The sequence below is a fragment of the Streptopelia decaocto genome (genome assembly GCF_964273445.1).
Source record: "Streptopelia decaocto genome assembly, chromosome: 3".
NCBI lineage: Eukaryota > Metazoa > Chordata > Aves > Columbiformes > Columbidae > Streptopelia > Streptopelia decaocto.
This window is the reverse complement of record NC_138656.1, coordinates 82,475,156-82,488,294: the sequence shown is the minus strand read 5'-3', so window position 1 is coordinate 82,488,294 and position 13,139 is coordinate 82,475,156. Positions and strand designations below refer to the sequence as shown.

General features: G+C 44.1%; 3 protein-coding genes across 4 annotated transcripts in view; 1 reads left to right on the top strand and 2 right to left on the bottom strand.

Moving 5' to 3' along the window:
- ANKRD6 (ankyrin repeat domain 6) overlaps positions 1 to 3,839 on the top strand; it is a 106,463-nt gene extending 102,624 nt beyond the window's left edge. Inside the window, exons 18-19 of the mRNA XM_082047312.1 lie at positions 748 to 1,090; positions 2,273 to 3,839. Coding sequence (XP_081903438.1) covers positions 748 to 1,090; positions 2,273 to 2,844 — 915 coding nt within the window. The 3' untranslated portion in view covers positions 2,845 to 3,839. The remainder of the gene's footprint in view (positions 1 to 747; positions 1,091 to 2,272) is intronic.
- Positions 3,840 to 3,978: 139 nt separating this feature from the next.
- LYRM2 (LYR motif containing 2) lies at positions 3,979 to 8,968 on the bottom strand. Its single transcript, XM_082047311.1, has 3 exons — positions 8,820 to 8,968; positions 7,889 to 8,029; positions 3,979 to 6,916 (listed from the first exon to the last, which is right to left on the bottom strand). The coding sequence occupies exons 1-3, from the start codon at positions 8,940 to 8,942 to the stop codon at positions 6,836 to 6,838; spliced, it is 345 nt and encodes a 114-aa protein (XP_081903437.1). The 5' UTR covers positions 8,943 to 8,968; the 3' UTR covers positions 3,979 to 6,835.
- A 1,264-nt stretch (positions 8,969 to 10,232) lies between these two features.
- The window catches only part of MDN1 (midasin AAA ATPase 1), a gene marked incomplete at its 5' end in the record, with an annotated part of 103,001 nt that continues 100,094 nt past the window's right edge, over positions 10,233 to 13,139 (bottom strand). For both annotated transcript variants that reach the window (XM_082047543.1, XM_082047544.1), the window contains 2 exons: positions 10,233 to 11,233; positions 12,547 to 12,689. In XM_082047543.1, coding sequence (XP_081903669.1) covers positions 11,045 to 11,233; positions 12,547 to 12,689 — 332 coding nt within the window. In that variant the 3' untranslated portion in view covers positions 10,233 to 11,044. The remainder of the gene's footprint in view (positions 11,234 to 12,546; positions 12,690 to 13,139) is intronic.

Here is a 13,139-nt window from a genome sequence, read left to right as displayed (position 1 = left end):
TGGGCTTGTGCTCCATCTCCGTGTAATCTCCATTTAAGAAATTAGATGCTGGAATGATATGTCAGGTGAAGTGAAATTACCAATAAGTGATATCAGCTGTTCTTGTTCTGATGGGTCTAATTGCAACGACTGGAAAAACTGAGTTGGGCTTTACTAAATGCATGGACTAAATGTCCATGTGCATGGGGGGGGCTGACCTAAATTCACAATGTCATATGAACAAGAGGGTGAAAGAACTGCTCATATTTTAAACGATTACTGGCAAATGCCTCTGCAGCTGGCACCTATTAAGCACCTTTGTAATTTGAAGGCTGTTAGTAATTTGTCATTTAGTGTGGGATTCATCTTTATCACTCAATGAACAGAGAAACAGAGGTTGGTAATGGCATAAAGCTCTGCCCCAGAAGTGTCTAATTTGAGTTTCACTCCTAAAAATGTGATGTTCCTGGCACTTAGAAATTACTGTTGACTAGGACTTAGAGTTCCATTTGAAGTAGCCGATTCAATTCTAAGGGATGGCAGCTTGGACTAAAGAGGGTGCCTTTCATTAGCTAATGCATTGTTCTTAATTTTCTCTGATTTGCAGTCCTTCGAGTATTCCCAGTGGCAGCATGCACATCTGTACAGGGAGCCTAAGCCCACAGATACCCGGCTTGTTTCTCTTTGTCCCTGCCACATGTCCTCAGCAGCCCAGGAACTATAGGAACTAATAATAGGATCATCTAATTTACAGTCTCTTTCTCATAGAATTCCTTGGTTGATGAGCTGAAGACTTGGTGCATGTTGAAGATTCAGAATCTGGAGCTCAAGCTTTCTGGAGATTCCAGGTCGTCGAGACCAAAATCAACTTTGTCTACTTGTGAGTCTCTCACCGAGACCCTGGATACTGAGAACAACCCCCACAGTGCCAAGGACTGCAAAGCCAACCAGCCCGTGCTGCAGCCAGCCGGCTCCCACCAGCACTCCTACATCACGCTCCCAAACAGCCTCTCGGAAGACGGGGGAAGGAGCAGAGTCCAGATGCCAGAACAGAGCTTTGGGCAACAGTTTTGCATTCAACAAGACGGTGCATCAGGTACAACCTCATCAGGTACTTTGATGTCATATTCATTCAAAGGTGAGCTAGTTCACTGAGGGATACTTGTTTTAATACCACAGATATTAATTCTGGCTGTGTACTTTCCTCCACCTGTACGCATAATGTCATGGGACCAGAATATACTTCAAGGTAGCCGCTGGGAATATGTAAGACATGGTTGGGTAGGATTCCAGTGGCTCTTCCTGATGCTTCCACATCACTGTGTCTTTGAAGCCAAGTCCTTTGATGCTCTGCATCGCTCTGTTTTCTGAAATTTCTCCAGACTCCCAGTCAGAATTGCTCCCACCCCACTGTCTGTCAGGAAGGCGTGTAGATTATCCAAAGTCTACTGAAGAAAGTGAACCTAAAATACTAATTTCTCCTGTTAATATTCAAACTGCAGGGATACAGAATAAGCCTCTCACTTTTTCCTTGAACAAAAGCCTGTTTAATTATTAGTTCATTTGACAAGAACAAAACCAGCTGAGAACATTCAAGCCTATTCAGGGATCATGGCCCCCCAAAGATATGGAAGACTCTGGTTCAAGCCACCTCTCTGTGCTTGGCTGGGGAAGCTTTTGAGAAAAGAGACAAGACAGGCAGAATGGCCAGGTCTCCACAGGCAGGGAGAGAGCTAGTGAAGCCCTGGGCTTCTGTAAAATACATGGGATATGGCCCCCAAAACACTGTGAACAGGTGTGGACATGGATATGCTGCAAGACTAGAAAGGCAGAAGACCAGACAGGAGACCTTGTGGCAGCATGAGTGTAGGCTGTACTGCCTTGAACAGTTCAGAAGCTTCAAAATGTGTTATCTTTGCAAAATTAGTGGGGCGTCAATTCTTGTAGAAGCAGGGGGTTCAAAAATATCATCAGACGTAAAGTGCTTTGGGAATCTGGCCTGATCTTTGTTACACATTCTAAAGGTTGTTGTCAGTTGTTACATGTTGCTTGCTCGTTGTCAGTCTGTTCCTGTAGCTGCACTGCAGCCACTCGCAGCCCGAGTCAGCTTTTTTCTAATGACTCCATCATATTAGCTGACTGTGAAGATGCAATAAACTAACACAGGCCTCTCCAGCATACACAGCGTGGTACACGGGCAACCGCATCATTCATCAAACACTGAGGTTTTCTGAATGCTAAAATAAATGCCCAGAGCTCTTAAAAATATGTATGTGTATATTTTATTCTGTAGGTACAGAGCAACAGTTAATCACTGGCGGACCAGTTTCTTCTGCCCCTGCTCAAGATGTCAGGCCGAAGGACAAAACTGTTAGTGCCAGCACATTCTACAGGTTCCAGGAGGAGCTGCCCTCCTCCGAGCTTGTGGGGTCCAAATTAAGACACGTTAAGGTTCAAGCTGCTTTGCAGCCCTTGACTGAACCTGCAAAGGCTGAACCGCAGAGCGGCCACTTCATCGACAAGGGAACTCAGACAAAGAAGTCCAGCAAGAGCGGGCAGCCCAGGCACAAAGCTCAGCACCACGCGGGGGCACATCAGAGCCAGGAGCCGCAGCCCCCGGCCCCGCCGGCGGGACAGCCGCCTGCCCCCCCGCTGCGGGACACCTCCCAGGCCCTGGAGATCACACAGTACTTCTTTGAGGCCGTCTCCACGCAGATGGAGAAGTGGTACGAGCGCAAGATAGAAGAAGCCCGGTGCCAAGCTAACCAGAAAGCGCAGCAAGACAAGGCTGCGCTCAAGGAGCACATCAAAAGCTTAGAAGAGGAGCTCAGCAAATTAAGGACTAAGGTGCAGAAAGAGAGCTAGCGCCTACCTGGCAGGGAAGGACGAGCAATGGGACTCATTTTGGAACCTGCTGTATGGGAAGCTGGAATACTGAGATATATATAGATCTATATATATATATTTGTAGTGCCTGTTACACCCCAACAAAATGCTCTTTTTCAGGAGCAGAAATAACTTTGGGAACTCCATAACCAAGAAGAATTCATATGCAGACTGTACCAATGACAAGATGCTGCAGATTAGATAATTTCTCTGTTATTCCCAAGAGTCCGTTAAATGTTGCACTCTCAATTTCCAGGTGCTGCTTGAAAACAAACTGCTTTAGAAACCAAAACAGCTTTCTGAAAGGGTATTTCCTTTTCTTCACATAGGTCACATGTGGCTGGAGGGTTCCACTCTATGCTACGTGTAAACACCTGGTGATACCAATACTAAAATAAATCCAGGATGTTTGAGAGCTTTTGACAGAAATTCTGTAGTGATGAAGGGCTACGATTTTAGAATAACTCCCCACGGTCTCTCTCTAGTCAGCAGAGAGAAGCTACAGAACCAACTCCGATGACAAGCCCAGGTAGGTGATGGACACCAGGCTCCAGCTGGGCAGGCCAGTCTCCCACAGAGTCACCTGCTAAGGTGGGTCACCCATTAGGTACGGAGGCTTCAGCTGCCGCTTCCATTTGCTTTTGGTTTTACATAATTAAAATAAATCTAATTTAGCATTTATCTTTTTTTTTGCCCTGGTTGCAAATCTCCTTGTGGTTACACAGTTGCTGGGGCTGCACTCCAGAAATCTGTGAAGGTTTGTTTAGGGCATGGGTGGCAAATATTTTACCATGACCATGCTCTACTAGTTGGGTGTAACTTTTATGTAAATCTCTTTTCCTTCAAGCCGCAAATGGCTGAATACTACTGAAGCAGCTTAAAAGGGTCCTTTATCTAAAGAAGTGAAATCTTGGTTTCCTGTACTCAAATGTTTATTCTTTCTGCAGTCAGGATTTTTTCCCAGACACCTTGTCCAACTGTCTTCCTTTGTTCCTCTGAATGATTCCCTTCCCTGGTTTTTCCCTTGTCTCTCTAAAAAGAGAGGCTGGGCCCTGCTGAGTTTGCAGGACGTAGGTCTGCTTTCACAAACAGTCTCACAAAATAGAACTCAACGACATCTTAAAGTTTTTATGGATGTGTTTCGTTATAAACTCAAAACTTTCAGCGATGACCAACGTCGTCTAGGCTGACAGACTCCAAAAAAACTAGAGGCACTGTAACTCGTTGCATCTAAGTCCCTTTAGGGTTTTCTCCTTACACCTCTGAGAAGGCTCCAGCAGATTCTGTAAAAAAGTTTACTTAACAAATCATGACAGAACAGTTGTTCAAACCAATTCAAACACAAGTTAATACTGTTATGCCCAGGAAAAAGATTTTTTTTTTCTGTACTGAGGAGCCCTAAAATCAATACAAAATATTTTACAGTACTGAAGACACCATGGACTAATTAGTAATTAAGTTTTCATTTTCTTAACAGATGTAAAAAGCAAAGAGGATTGTGTTATATAACAATATTTTTAAAGTTCCTGTTAATGCACTGTCAAGACAAAAATGTATATCTGCAGTTATGGAAATACTAGTTTTATTGCTCTGACTTCTGTAGTCTAATATAGACACTTTCATACGTTTACAGTTTTGTTTAAGCTACTGTAGGAATGCAGCAGCATGCTATTTAAGTTTTGTATCATCTTGAGAAAGTGAATGTTTTGCCAAGCAATTAAAACAAGTGTTGCTCCAAAGTCTGTGGTGTAATGGACACAATCCCCCCCCCCCACTTGACTCAGAAGGGGGAGCAGAAAATTTGACTTCCAACATCTAAACTTTTGTTTGTGGCTGTAAAACACTGAGGCCGGGTCCAGCGGCTGCCCTGGGGGCTACAGGGGCTGCTGGCCAGTCCTCGGCTGAAGCACAGACAGATTTACGACTGGCACGGGGCTGAGTTGTGCAGCTGATCGCACACACACGTGCTCCTGAGCCTGCACAAGGGCAGGACTACGGCTTTAGCTGAGCTACTTCACATACACACTGAAGAATCAAGAATCACAGAATATTAGGGATTGGAAGGGACCTCAAAAGATCATCTAGTCCAATCTCCCTGCCGGAGCAGGAACAACTAGACAAGGTTACACAGGAAGGCGTCCAGGCGGGTTTTGAATGTCTCCAGAGAAGGAGACTCCACAACCTCCCTGGGCAGCCTGTTCCAGTGCTCTGGCACCCTCACTGAGAAGTTTCTTCTCATATTTAAGTGGAACCTCCTGTGTTCCAGTTTGTACCCATTGCCCCTTGTCCTAGCATTGTTTGTCACCGAGAAGAGCCTGGCTCCATCCTCATGGCACTCACCCTTTATATATCTGTAAACATTAATGAGGTCATCCCTCAGTCTCCTCCAAGCTAAAGAGACCCAGCTCCCTCAGCCTTTCCTCATAAGGGAGATGCTCCACTCCCTTAATCATCTTCATTGCCCTTCACTGGACTCTCTCCAGCAGTTTCCTGTCCTTGAACTGAGGGGCCCAGAACTGGACCCAGTATTCCAGATGCAGCCTCACCAGGGCGGAGCAGAGGGGAAGAAGAACCTTTCTCACAGGAGCAGTAATTTAAGACAGTAACTTGGCTGCAGAGCACTGATTTTAGCGCTTTTCTGCTAATTCCTTGCTACTCTTCTCTGTAGTCCTCCCTCCTTCAAAGCTACTACAGCTGAAAGACTTCTTTACAAAATACTTGCATTATCTGTCTTTCTCTGCAGCAAAGACGGAGTAAATTTACTTACCCTTGCAAAGGATACTTGGCCTGCTCAAGGCTTCTGGCAGGCAAATTTACCAGGACAAGCCCACACAGTAGAGGTCAACAGCTGCCCAGGAGGTTGCCTGTCAAGACCTACACCTGGATGAAGTGACCACAACACAGAAACATACAAATGGGAGTCAGAGGAGCTGTGCAGGCCCAGCGGTGCGAATGGGAAGCGCTGCCGTGAGGCAGGAGGGGAAAGCTTCCAAATTAAGGAGCAGAAATCAAACCACCAGCTGAAGGGAAAGGGAGGGCTACACGCGAGAACAAGACATCTCCAATTATGGCTTTGCTTGGTCAAAATTCCTTTCTAAACAGCATTTTCTCACAATGTCAATCCCTACCACACTGATGTTCTGCCAGTGTATTCTACCTGAAGATGTTGTTAGCAAAATCAAGATGTACATATTTTTCACTCCAAATAGACACTCAAAGGCTTCTGTCTATACAAACCTGAACACTTTAACAGCCTCACTGGTTGCCTGAGCCACATTCTTAACCGCAAAGCTATATAAACATAATGGGAAAGGATTCTACAATGGCTTGCAGAAAAAGAATTAAGGAAAAGGCATCATCTTTTTGCAAAGCAGCCTTGTGGAATTACGTGGCTTTTAAGACCATTTCTGGGGCTAAAATGTCTTATTTTCACATATAAAGACATGCCTTTTTAAGTTTTATTCAGCTATAACTGAAAATCAGCAACTACGTACAAAACATTTTCTTAATGTTTTATTATGTTTATTTGGTTCAAGCCCATTTATTTATCCAAAATGCTTTTTTAATCCCAAATTTTGGTAACAAAACCCTTGGTGTGGTACAGAAAGAGCTGTTACTACTATGAATGTTACCACAATAGAAAACAGGCAAAATAATCTGTTTTATATTTGTTTTCCATTTCCCTGGCATAACACTGCTGTTGTAATTCCTGGTGCTTTCTGCTTTTCCCACAGCACACACTACATCATCCCTTCAGTTCTTTAGAGTCCTCTTAGTGTGAGTGATTTCCACATGGGAAGTAACCAAACTGAGGAAGGGGAAAACAACCAAACAAACCCCCCACAATAGTAGATTCCACTGCAACACGTTACCAGGTTGTCAAGCAAAGGCCGCTATTACAACCACATCCTGAAAAAAACACTGTGTTTGCTCACAGCAGGTGGAAGTCCAGCTGACAACAAAATTAAGATCAGGATTTTGCCAGCTTAAGTGTTCTCTGAAGTTCCTGAAGCTGCATGTTGCCTTGAGTGATCATCATCCTGATTGCATCCTGGAAAACAAAATGGAATCTTCTGAACTGAATGTCTGTGCACAGGACAGATTTTGCACAAGCAGGCAGATTTTAACACATTAAAATACATACAATTCTTACCAGCACTGTTGGGATCTGTTTCTTTGTGTGAAGTAACACTAGAGTCCCTGAGCTGGTTAAAAATCAGCTGGATAAAAAAAATAAATGTATTTTCTCCCAATTCCTTAATGATGCGTTTGGGGGCTGGTTATGGTTTTGCTTTAAACTCAGTTTTGAACTAGATTCACATCCCAATAGTATCTTTCCACCCCGTGTCTACCACCTTTGCAAGTTAGTAGTGCCAGCTGCACAGGGGCACCATGAAGACGGGTGTTCCACACAGCACGTGGATGTCTCTCCCAAAACAATTTTTACCCAGGTACCATAATGCTTTGTCTGCATGATGCAGCCACCGGTTCCTGGAGCACTGACTAGAAAAAGGAACAAACCAGAAAGCAGAGCGCAGGAGACACACAAGTGTCTGCATTTCATACATTTCTTCATAGCCACAGCCATCCAATTTGACTTCGGATTAATATAGTTGAATACAGTTAAAACTAAAGATGAAATAATAGCTTGACTATAGTTGAAATGAAAGATGAAAAAGGAAGTTATACTGAAGGCTGAGCATTCAGAAGTTTCTGTTAGGTATCTAATATTCAGTACGTTTTTTCTGATTCGTGGTTTAAGTAGGCAGGGTTTCTTTGGGTTTTACCTTTTAAAATCCAGATCATTATCTAGAAATCAGAGAAACATTACTATTGCCAACAGGGGAGATAATATTGAGAGAAGCTGCATTATTTCTTCTTACAAATGCTCCTTAAGATAAATCAGTTACAGGTGCACTCTTACCAGCCTAGAAGTGACACCTACAACCCAAAACCCCATGACAAGCACAGTGTAGCACACAGACCATTCCTTAGGGCAGGCACGTCTGTTCCCAATCCTCACCTCATCTGTAGCATCCTTATTTCTCCTGAATTCTTCCCTGGCCCAGTCCTTTAAATAGCAGCGATCTGCCTCAGCAGGGACATCGCGAATGGCCCGCAGGATCCTCCTGTACAGCTGGAGAACCTGCTGCCGCCTCAGGAACTGAGGAGAGAGGGATGTCTGTCTGTCCGCTGTCCCAGGACACCCTGCTGAGCACTGAACCCCCAGCTGCTTTGTTTGCTTCGAGGGACATTTAAACAAACACCAAGTTCCCCACCGCTTTTTCTAACAGATGCAGTATTTACACCCTAGGGTCCCAGTCCAGGAAGCTTACATGTCACAGAATCACACAGAATGTCAGGGATTGGAAGGGACCTCGAAAGATCATCCAGTCCAATCCCCCTGCCGGAGCAGGAACACCCAGATGAGGTTACACAGGAATGTGTCCAGGCGGGTTTTGAATGTCTCCAGAGAAGGAGACTCCACAACCCCCCTGGGCAGCCTGTTCCAGTGCTCTGGCACCCTCACTGAGAACAAGTTTCATCTCATATTTAAGTGGAACCTCCTGTGTTCCAATTTGTACCCAGTGCCCCTTGTCCTGTCACTGGTTGTCACCGAGAAGATCCTGGCTCCATCCTCGTGACACTCACCCTTTACATTTCGTATAGGGGACGCGCCAAACGTGCAACACGTTTGGGTGCTTGGGGCTGGTTGTACACACCAAGTGCAGCAGCACAAGGGCGAGCGCCACCTCACCGTCCGGGCCACCCGCCCGCAGCGCAGCCCCCGCGGCCCCTCCGCTTCCCTCGGCCGCGCTGCTGCCGTTTGACACCGAGGCCGCGGGGTCCCGTCAGACGGCGGCACCCCGGAGGAGACCGCGGCCCCGCAGCCTCCGCCCCGCCGAGCCCCCCGCGCCAGGCGGGCCCGAGGCGGCCTGAGCCCCCGCTCTTACCTGCTTCAGCGTGAGGGCACCGGGCGGGAGGCGACTGGCGGCCATGACGCGCAGCTCCGCCCCGCCCGCCGCGGCCCAGGGCGCAGAGCCCGCCCCCGGCGGGCGGGTCCCACCGGCAGCCATTTGCTGCCGCTCCGGCCCGGGCGAGCCCGAGCTGAAGAAGGGCGCTCAGTGGGGGGTTGCGGCCGGGGAAAACGCCCCAGGGAGGCTCGGCCGGCCGAGTTTGGTCAGCCCCTCAGCCTCCCCGCTGCGAGCAAGGCGAGCACTTACCGGGCACAGCTGCCGCCCCTGCCAGCTGCGGGAAGGCAGAGGCACTTGAGTGACGGGCACCAGAAACTGTGAGGTGTGTGAAGGGGAGGCGTGAGGGCGCGCATCCTCTGCTGTTATTTCTTCCAAAAGAGCAAACAAACTCCAGCAATAAACCAAGCCCGTAGTAGACACTTGCAGAGAAGGGTTGGTGGAAGGCCTGTGCAGTGAAGGCTGATGCAGCTGTTAAGACCAATATGTTTTAACTGTACAGGCAGCAAAACAGCACAGTAAGATCTATGAGTCTGCAGGACACTAACCTGCCTTTTGGATGTTTTTAAATACTTGTAGCTGACAGTGCCCAGCCCTGCTCATTTGACACAGCCATGCTAATGAACGTCCAAGCCCAATGCACTCACAGAGGGGCCCACCAAAGAGCAGTTAATCAATTGCTTTTTCTCTCTATGTTACTCAGTGTTTCCTTGTACAAAACTAAGTGCAAGCACTTTGTTAATCAGAGAAAAAACTCGGTTTGTTAAAACATTTGTGCAGTAAATACTGCTGATAAAATTGTGCTTAGGCTACGACAACATCCCTGCAACAAACTATGCTGAAAGTGTGTCCGTGCAATCTTAATATTTTAAAATATATTTTCTCTAAGTTTCCTACTATGAATATTCAGTACAAGTCTGAAATGGAAATACATCCTGGAGAATTACCTAATGAACTAAGACCACCTATTTCCACAGTTAAATTTCCCAAAGCACATTAGATCTCTCATATATATGTATACAAATGCTTAAAAAACCTGGAAGAACATTATATAGTACCTAACATTTAAATTCTGATGGGATAGAGTTCCTCTGTTAGATTTTCAGGTGTGAAATTTGCTTAGCATGAACTAGCTGTTGGAAAGCTACTCAAAGAAACTGCCTTGCTGGGCCATTTCACACCTCTGGGTCTTGCCACTGCTTAGACCAGGGGCATTTAAACAAAGTTTCCCCTCAGGTTTTCACTGAGAAGAGTCAAAAAGACTGGACCCCTAATCCAAACTTTGTGCTGGCAATATTCTCATAAAAGGAGAAGGAGGGCCAGTGTTGAAGTTATATGAACCACATATGAAAATTCCTATTTGTGCACTGCTAGAGAATGCACAGCATTTCCATGTGGCAATCTGGGTTAATTTATTCAAGCTTTGATCAACTGCAAGAACAGACATCATAATTACAAACAGTGGTACCTCTTTTTATTAGTACAGACAATATAAGATGCATAGCTTTTGCAACGAAAAATCATGTCCATGCTCTAAGACACTGGATTAATGAAATGTCCTCAATGTCTGCCTTGGACAGAGGGGCAAACTTCACAGTGTAAACTGATAATACAGGGATGATCATATGACATTTTTCATAAAAATCCCTGTTGATTTAGTCAAAAATCAGCAATATTAAATAGGATGTGTTAAACTGCAGAATAGTTTCTAGTATTCAAGTACTTTTTTTTTTTTTGGTTGTTTAAAACCATCTGCTTCCCCTGCTCCCCCACTCCGCTTCTTCCCAAAGAGGCACCAGCCACATGGGTGAAGCTAAAAAAATGGGGTTTTTTTGCAAGACACCTGCAGTTCTTCTAATGCAGAAATGCCTTCCCAGAAGCAAGACTGATTTTTCTTATTGCGATAGACAGTGGCAGGAATAATTTTAGCTCTGTGAAGATTACATTTTTTTGTTTTTGTTTTTTTAGAAGTAAGAAATTATTACAAGAGAAGTTGAAGAAAGTTTCACGTTATTTGTGGGAATAGGCAATGAAGGAAGAAGACAGTCTCACCATTGCATAATTGTCCTCTGACAAACATGGGAGGACACACCTAAACCATTTTGTTCTGCAGTCTGGCTGCCAGAGGGCAGCTCCTGCGCATTAATCCGATGAAATGCTGTTTGCTGTATTTCAGTGGTTCAGCAGCAACCAGGTATTGACTTTGTCTACAAAGAGTCTGAGGCAGTCACCAGTTCAAACCACTGTCTGAGTGCGTCACTGAGAGTTTCTGGAAGCGCGTTCACGTCTCTAAGGATCATGTAGAATGGGAACGGGAATTCTTCCATGTAAGATCTGATTTCAGGCAATTCCCCAGGTCCTTTGAATATAGGTACTTTAATGTCCAAAATGGAATCCTGTGAAATGGAATCAATAGGACTACTAAACCTCATGCATCTTTTACAGGCTTTTGATATTATTTATCCTATTTTTCAAATAGGCATAATTCCTCCTCAATTAAATTAAAGCTAAAGAGCGAGTTTCAAGATTAAAAGCTGTAAGTATTCAATGGTAAATCAGATCAAAAGCTGAACACCAAGCAGTTAGATGCTTTTGCCATTTTACATAAAAGTGCTCTAATCAATGAATTATAGGCTAGAAGAGACCAAACTTAAGCTTCTGTAATACCAAGTTCTATAAATAAATCCCATCTTTCCTTAGTACTTTATTATTTGAGTTTTATACATTTGATGCCTTTGCAGAACACCGTCATCTGTAAGCTCTTTAGGGCCAAGTTCAACTGCATTTGTGCAGTGATCTAATACAAGATTCTCTAGCAAATTATTTTATAATATTTCAATAAATACTACAAAGACAAAAATCAGATTAAAGTCCAGCTGTGCTTCTTGTAAAGTAACTTCTTAGCTGCTCAGCATACAAGCTCAGAAAATTAATAAAGCTTATGAAAAATGCATTTAGCTGCCCAGAATTTTCACTTAACATTATAGACAGGTTTCATCAGAGCCTTAAATGGTTTGTCAGTAAGAGAACAGTTAATTTTTCAATAATAAATACAGCAGATGAGTTTTGCATAGAAAAATAGAGATCTAGGAAGAAAACGCCAACTACAAAATTAGAGGCCTCACCACCTAATGCAAAGCAAGGCTTAGGTTTGCTCAGAGTCACCCTGAAAAGCTCCCAGATATTTCAGCTTCCTAGCCAAGGAGATCTAAGTTTTCTTTCCCAGCTACCAAATATAGGACCCAGCTTTCCTAATCAGGCACTAAATAACTCTCATATGCTCCTTTCTGTCTCATGTTTCAACTCATATTTGCTCCTCCTGCCATATGAAATGGAGACTGCTGTCAGAAACGATCACTTTGAATCAAAATTGAGATGGAACAAAGCATCTCTCAAAGTCTGAATTTGTCAACCTGCCAGCTACTTCTCTGGTGGCTAAAATTTACAACTATTATATGTTAAGACAGGAGCTCTTACTTAGACTTTCTGTGGCACAGAAGATGAATGTTTTTTTTAAATACAAGAGAAGATAAGCAGCAGAGTAGGGAAAAATCATCTGACAGACATTGTGAAAAACTGAAATTGGGTTAAATACGTTTGACCTCTGCAGAAGATACAATAGTTGTAAAGCACTGCAAAAGCCAAGAAAAAGATTTGTATGTGTCTCATTCACTGCACTTGAATACATTTCCCTTGTTCACTTACTTACCCGGGAATTAGGATTGTCCAACACTACAAAAATAACAAAGATATTGGCATTCTGAGCTGCTTGAACTGCTGCTGTCACCCGTTCCTTGCCTTCCAAGAAAAGGCCTCTTCCATCAGACACAATCAAAAGCAGCTGTGCTGTTTCTGAACACAAAGAACATTTAAAATTCCAGTAAGTTAGAGTAATCCTTTTAAAAGGCAAAAAAGACTTTTTTTTTTTTTTTTTTTAAGTCCTATCGGTACAATGGGAAAACAAGATTTCCCAAGGAAATTAAGTCTTTATCAAATAGAATTCTGTGAGTTAACGTAAGCTGCAGTTACAAATGGGCCAAGAAAGAAAGTTTTCCTCACTGTGTGAAACCACTGAGAATAACTGGGGAAAAAAAAAAGCCCAGTCCATTAGTACTATAATCAAGGATGAAAGGCATGGAAAACACCTAATGAACTTAGTCATGGCTTTGTCTTTCATGCCTGGTAAGTGCCTGGGAGTTAAATATCAGATGAATTATAAGAGTCCAGCCACTAGATCACTACCTCAAGTAGAGCAGCAGCTGCAAGGAAACAGAGTCCAAACAAATTCCTCCAGAAGCATGT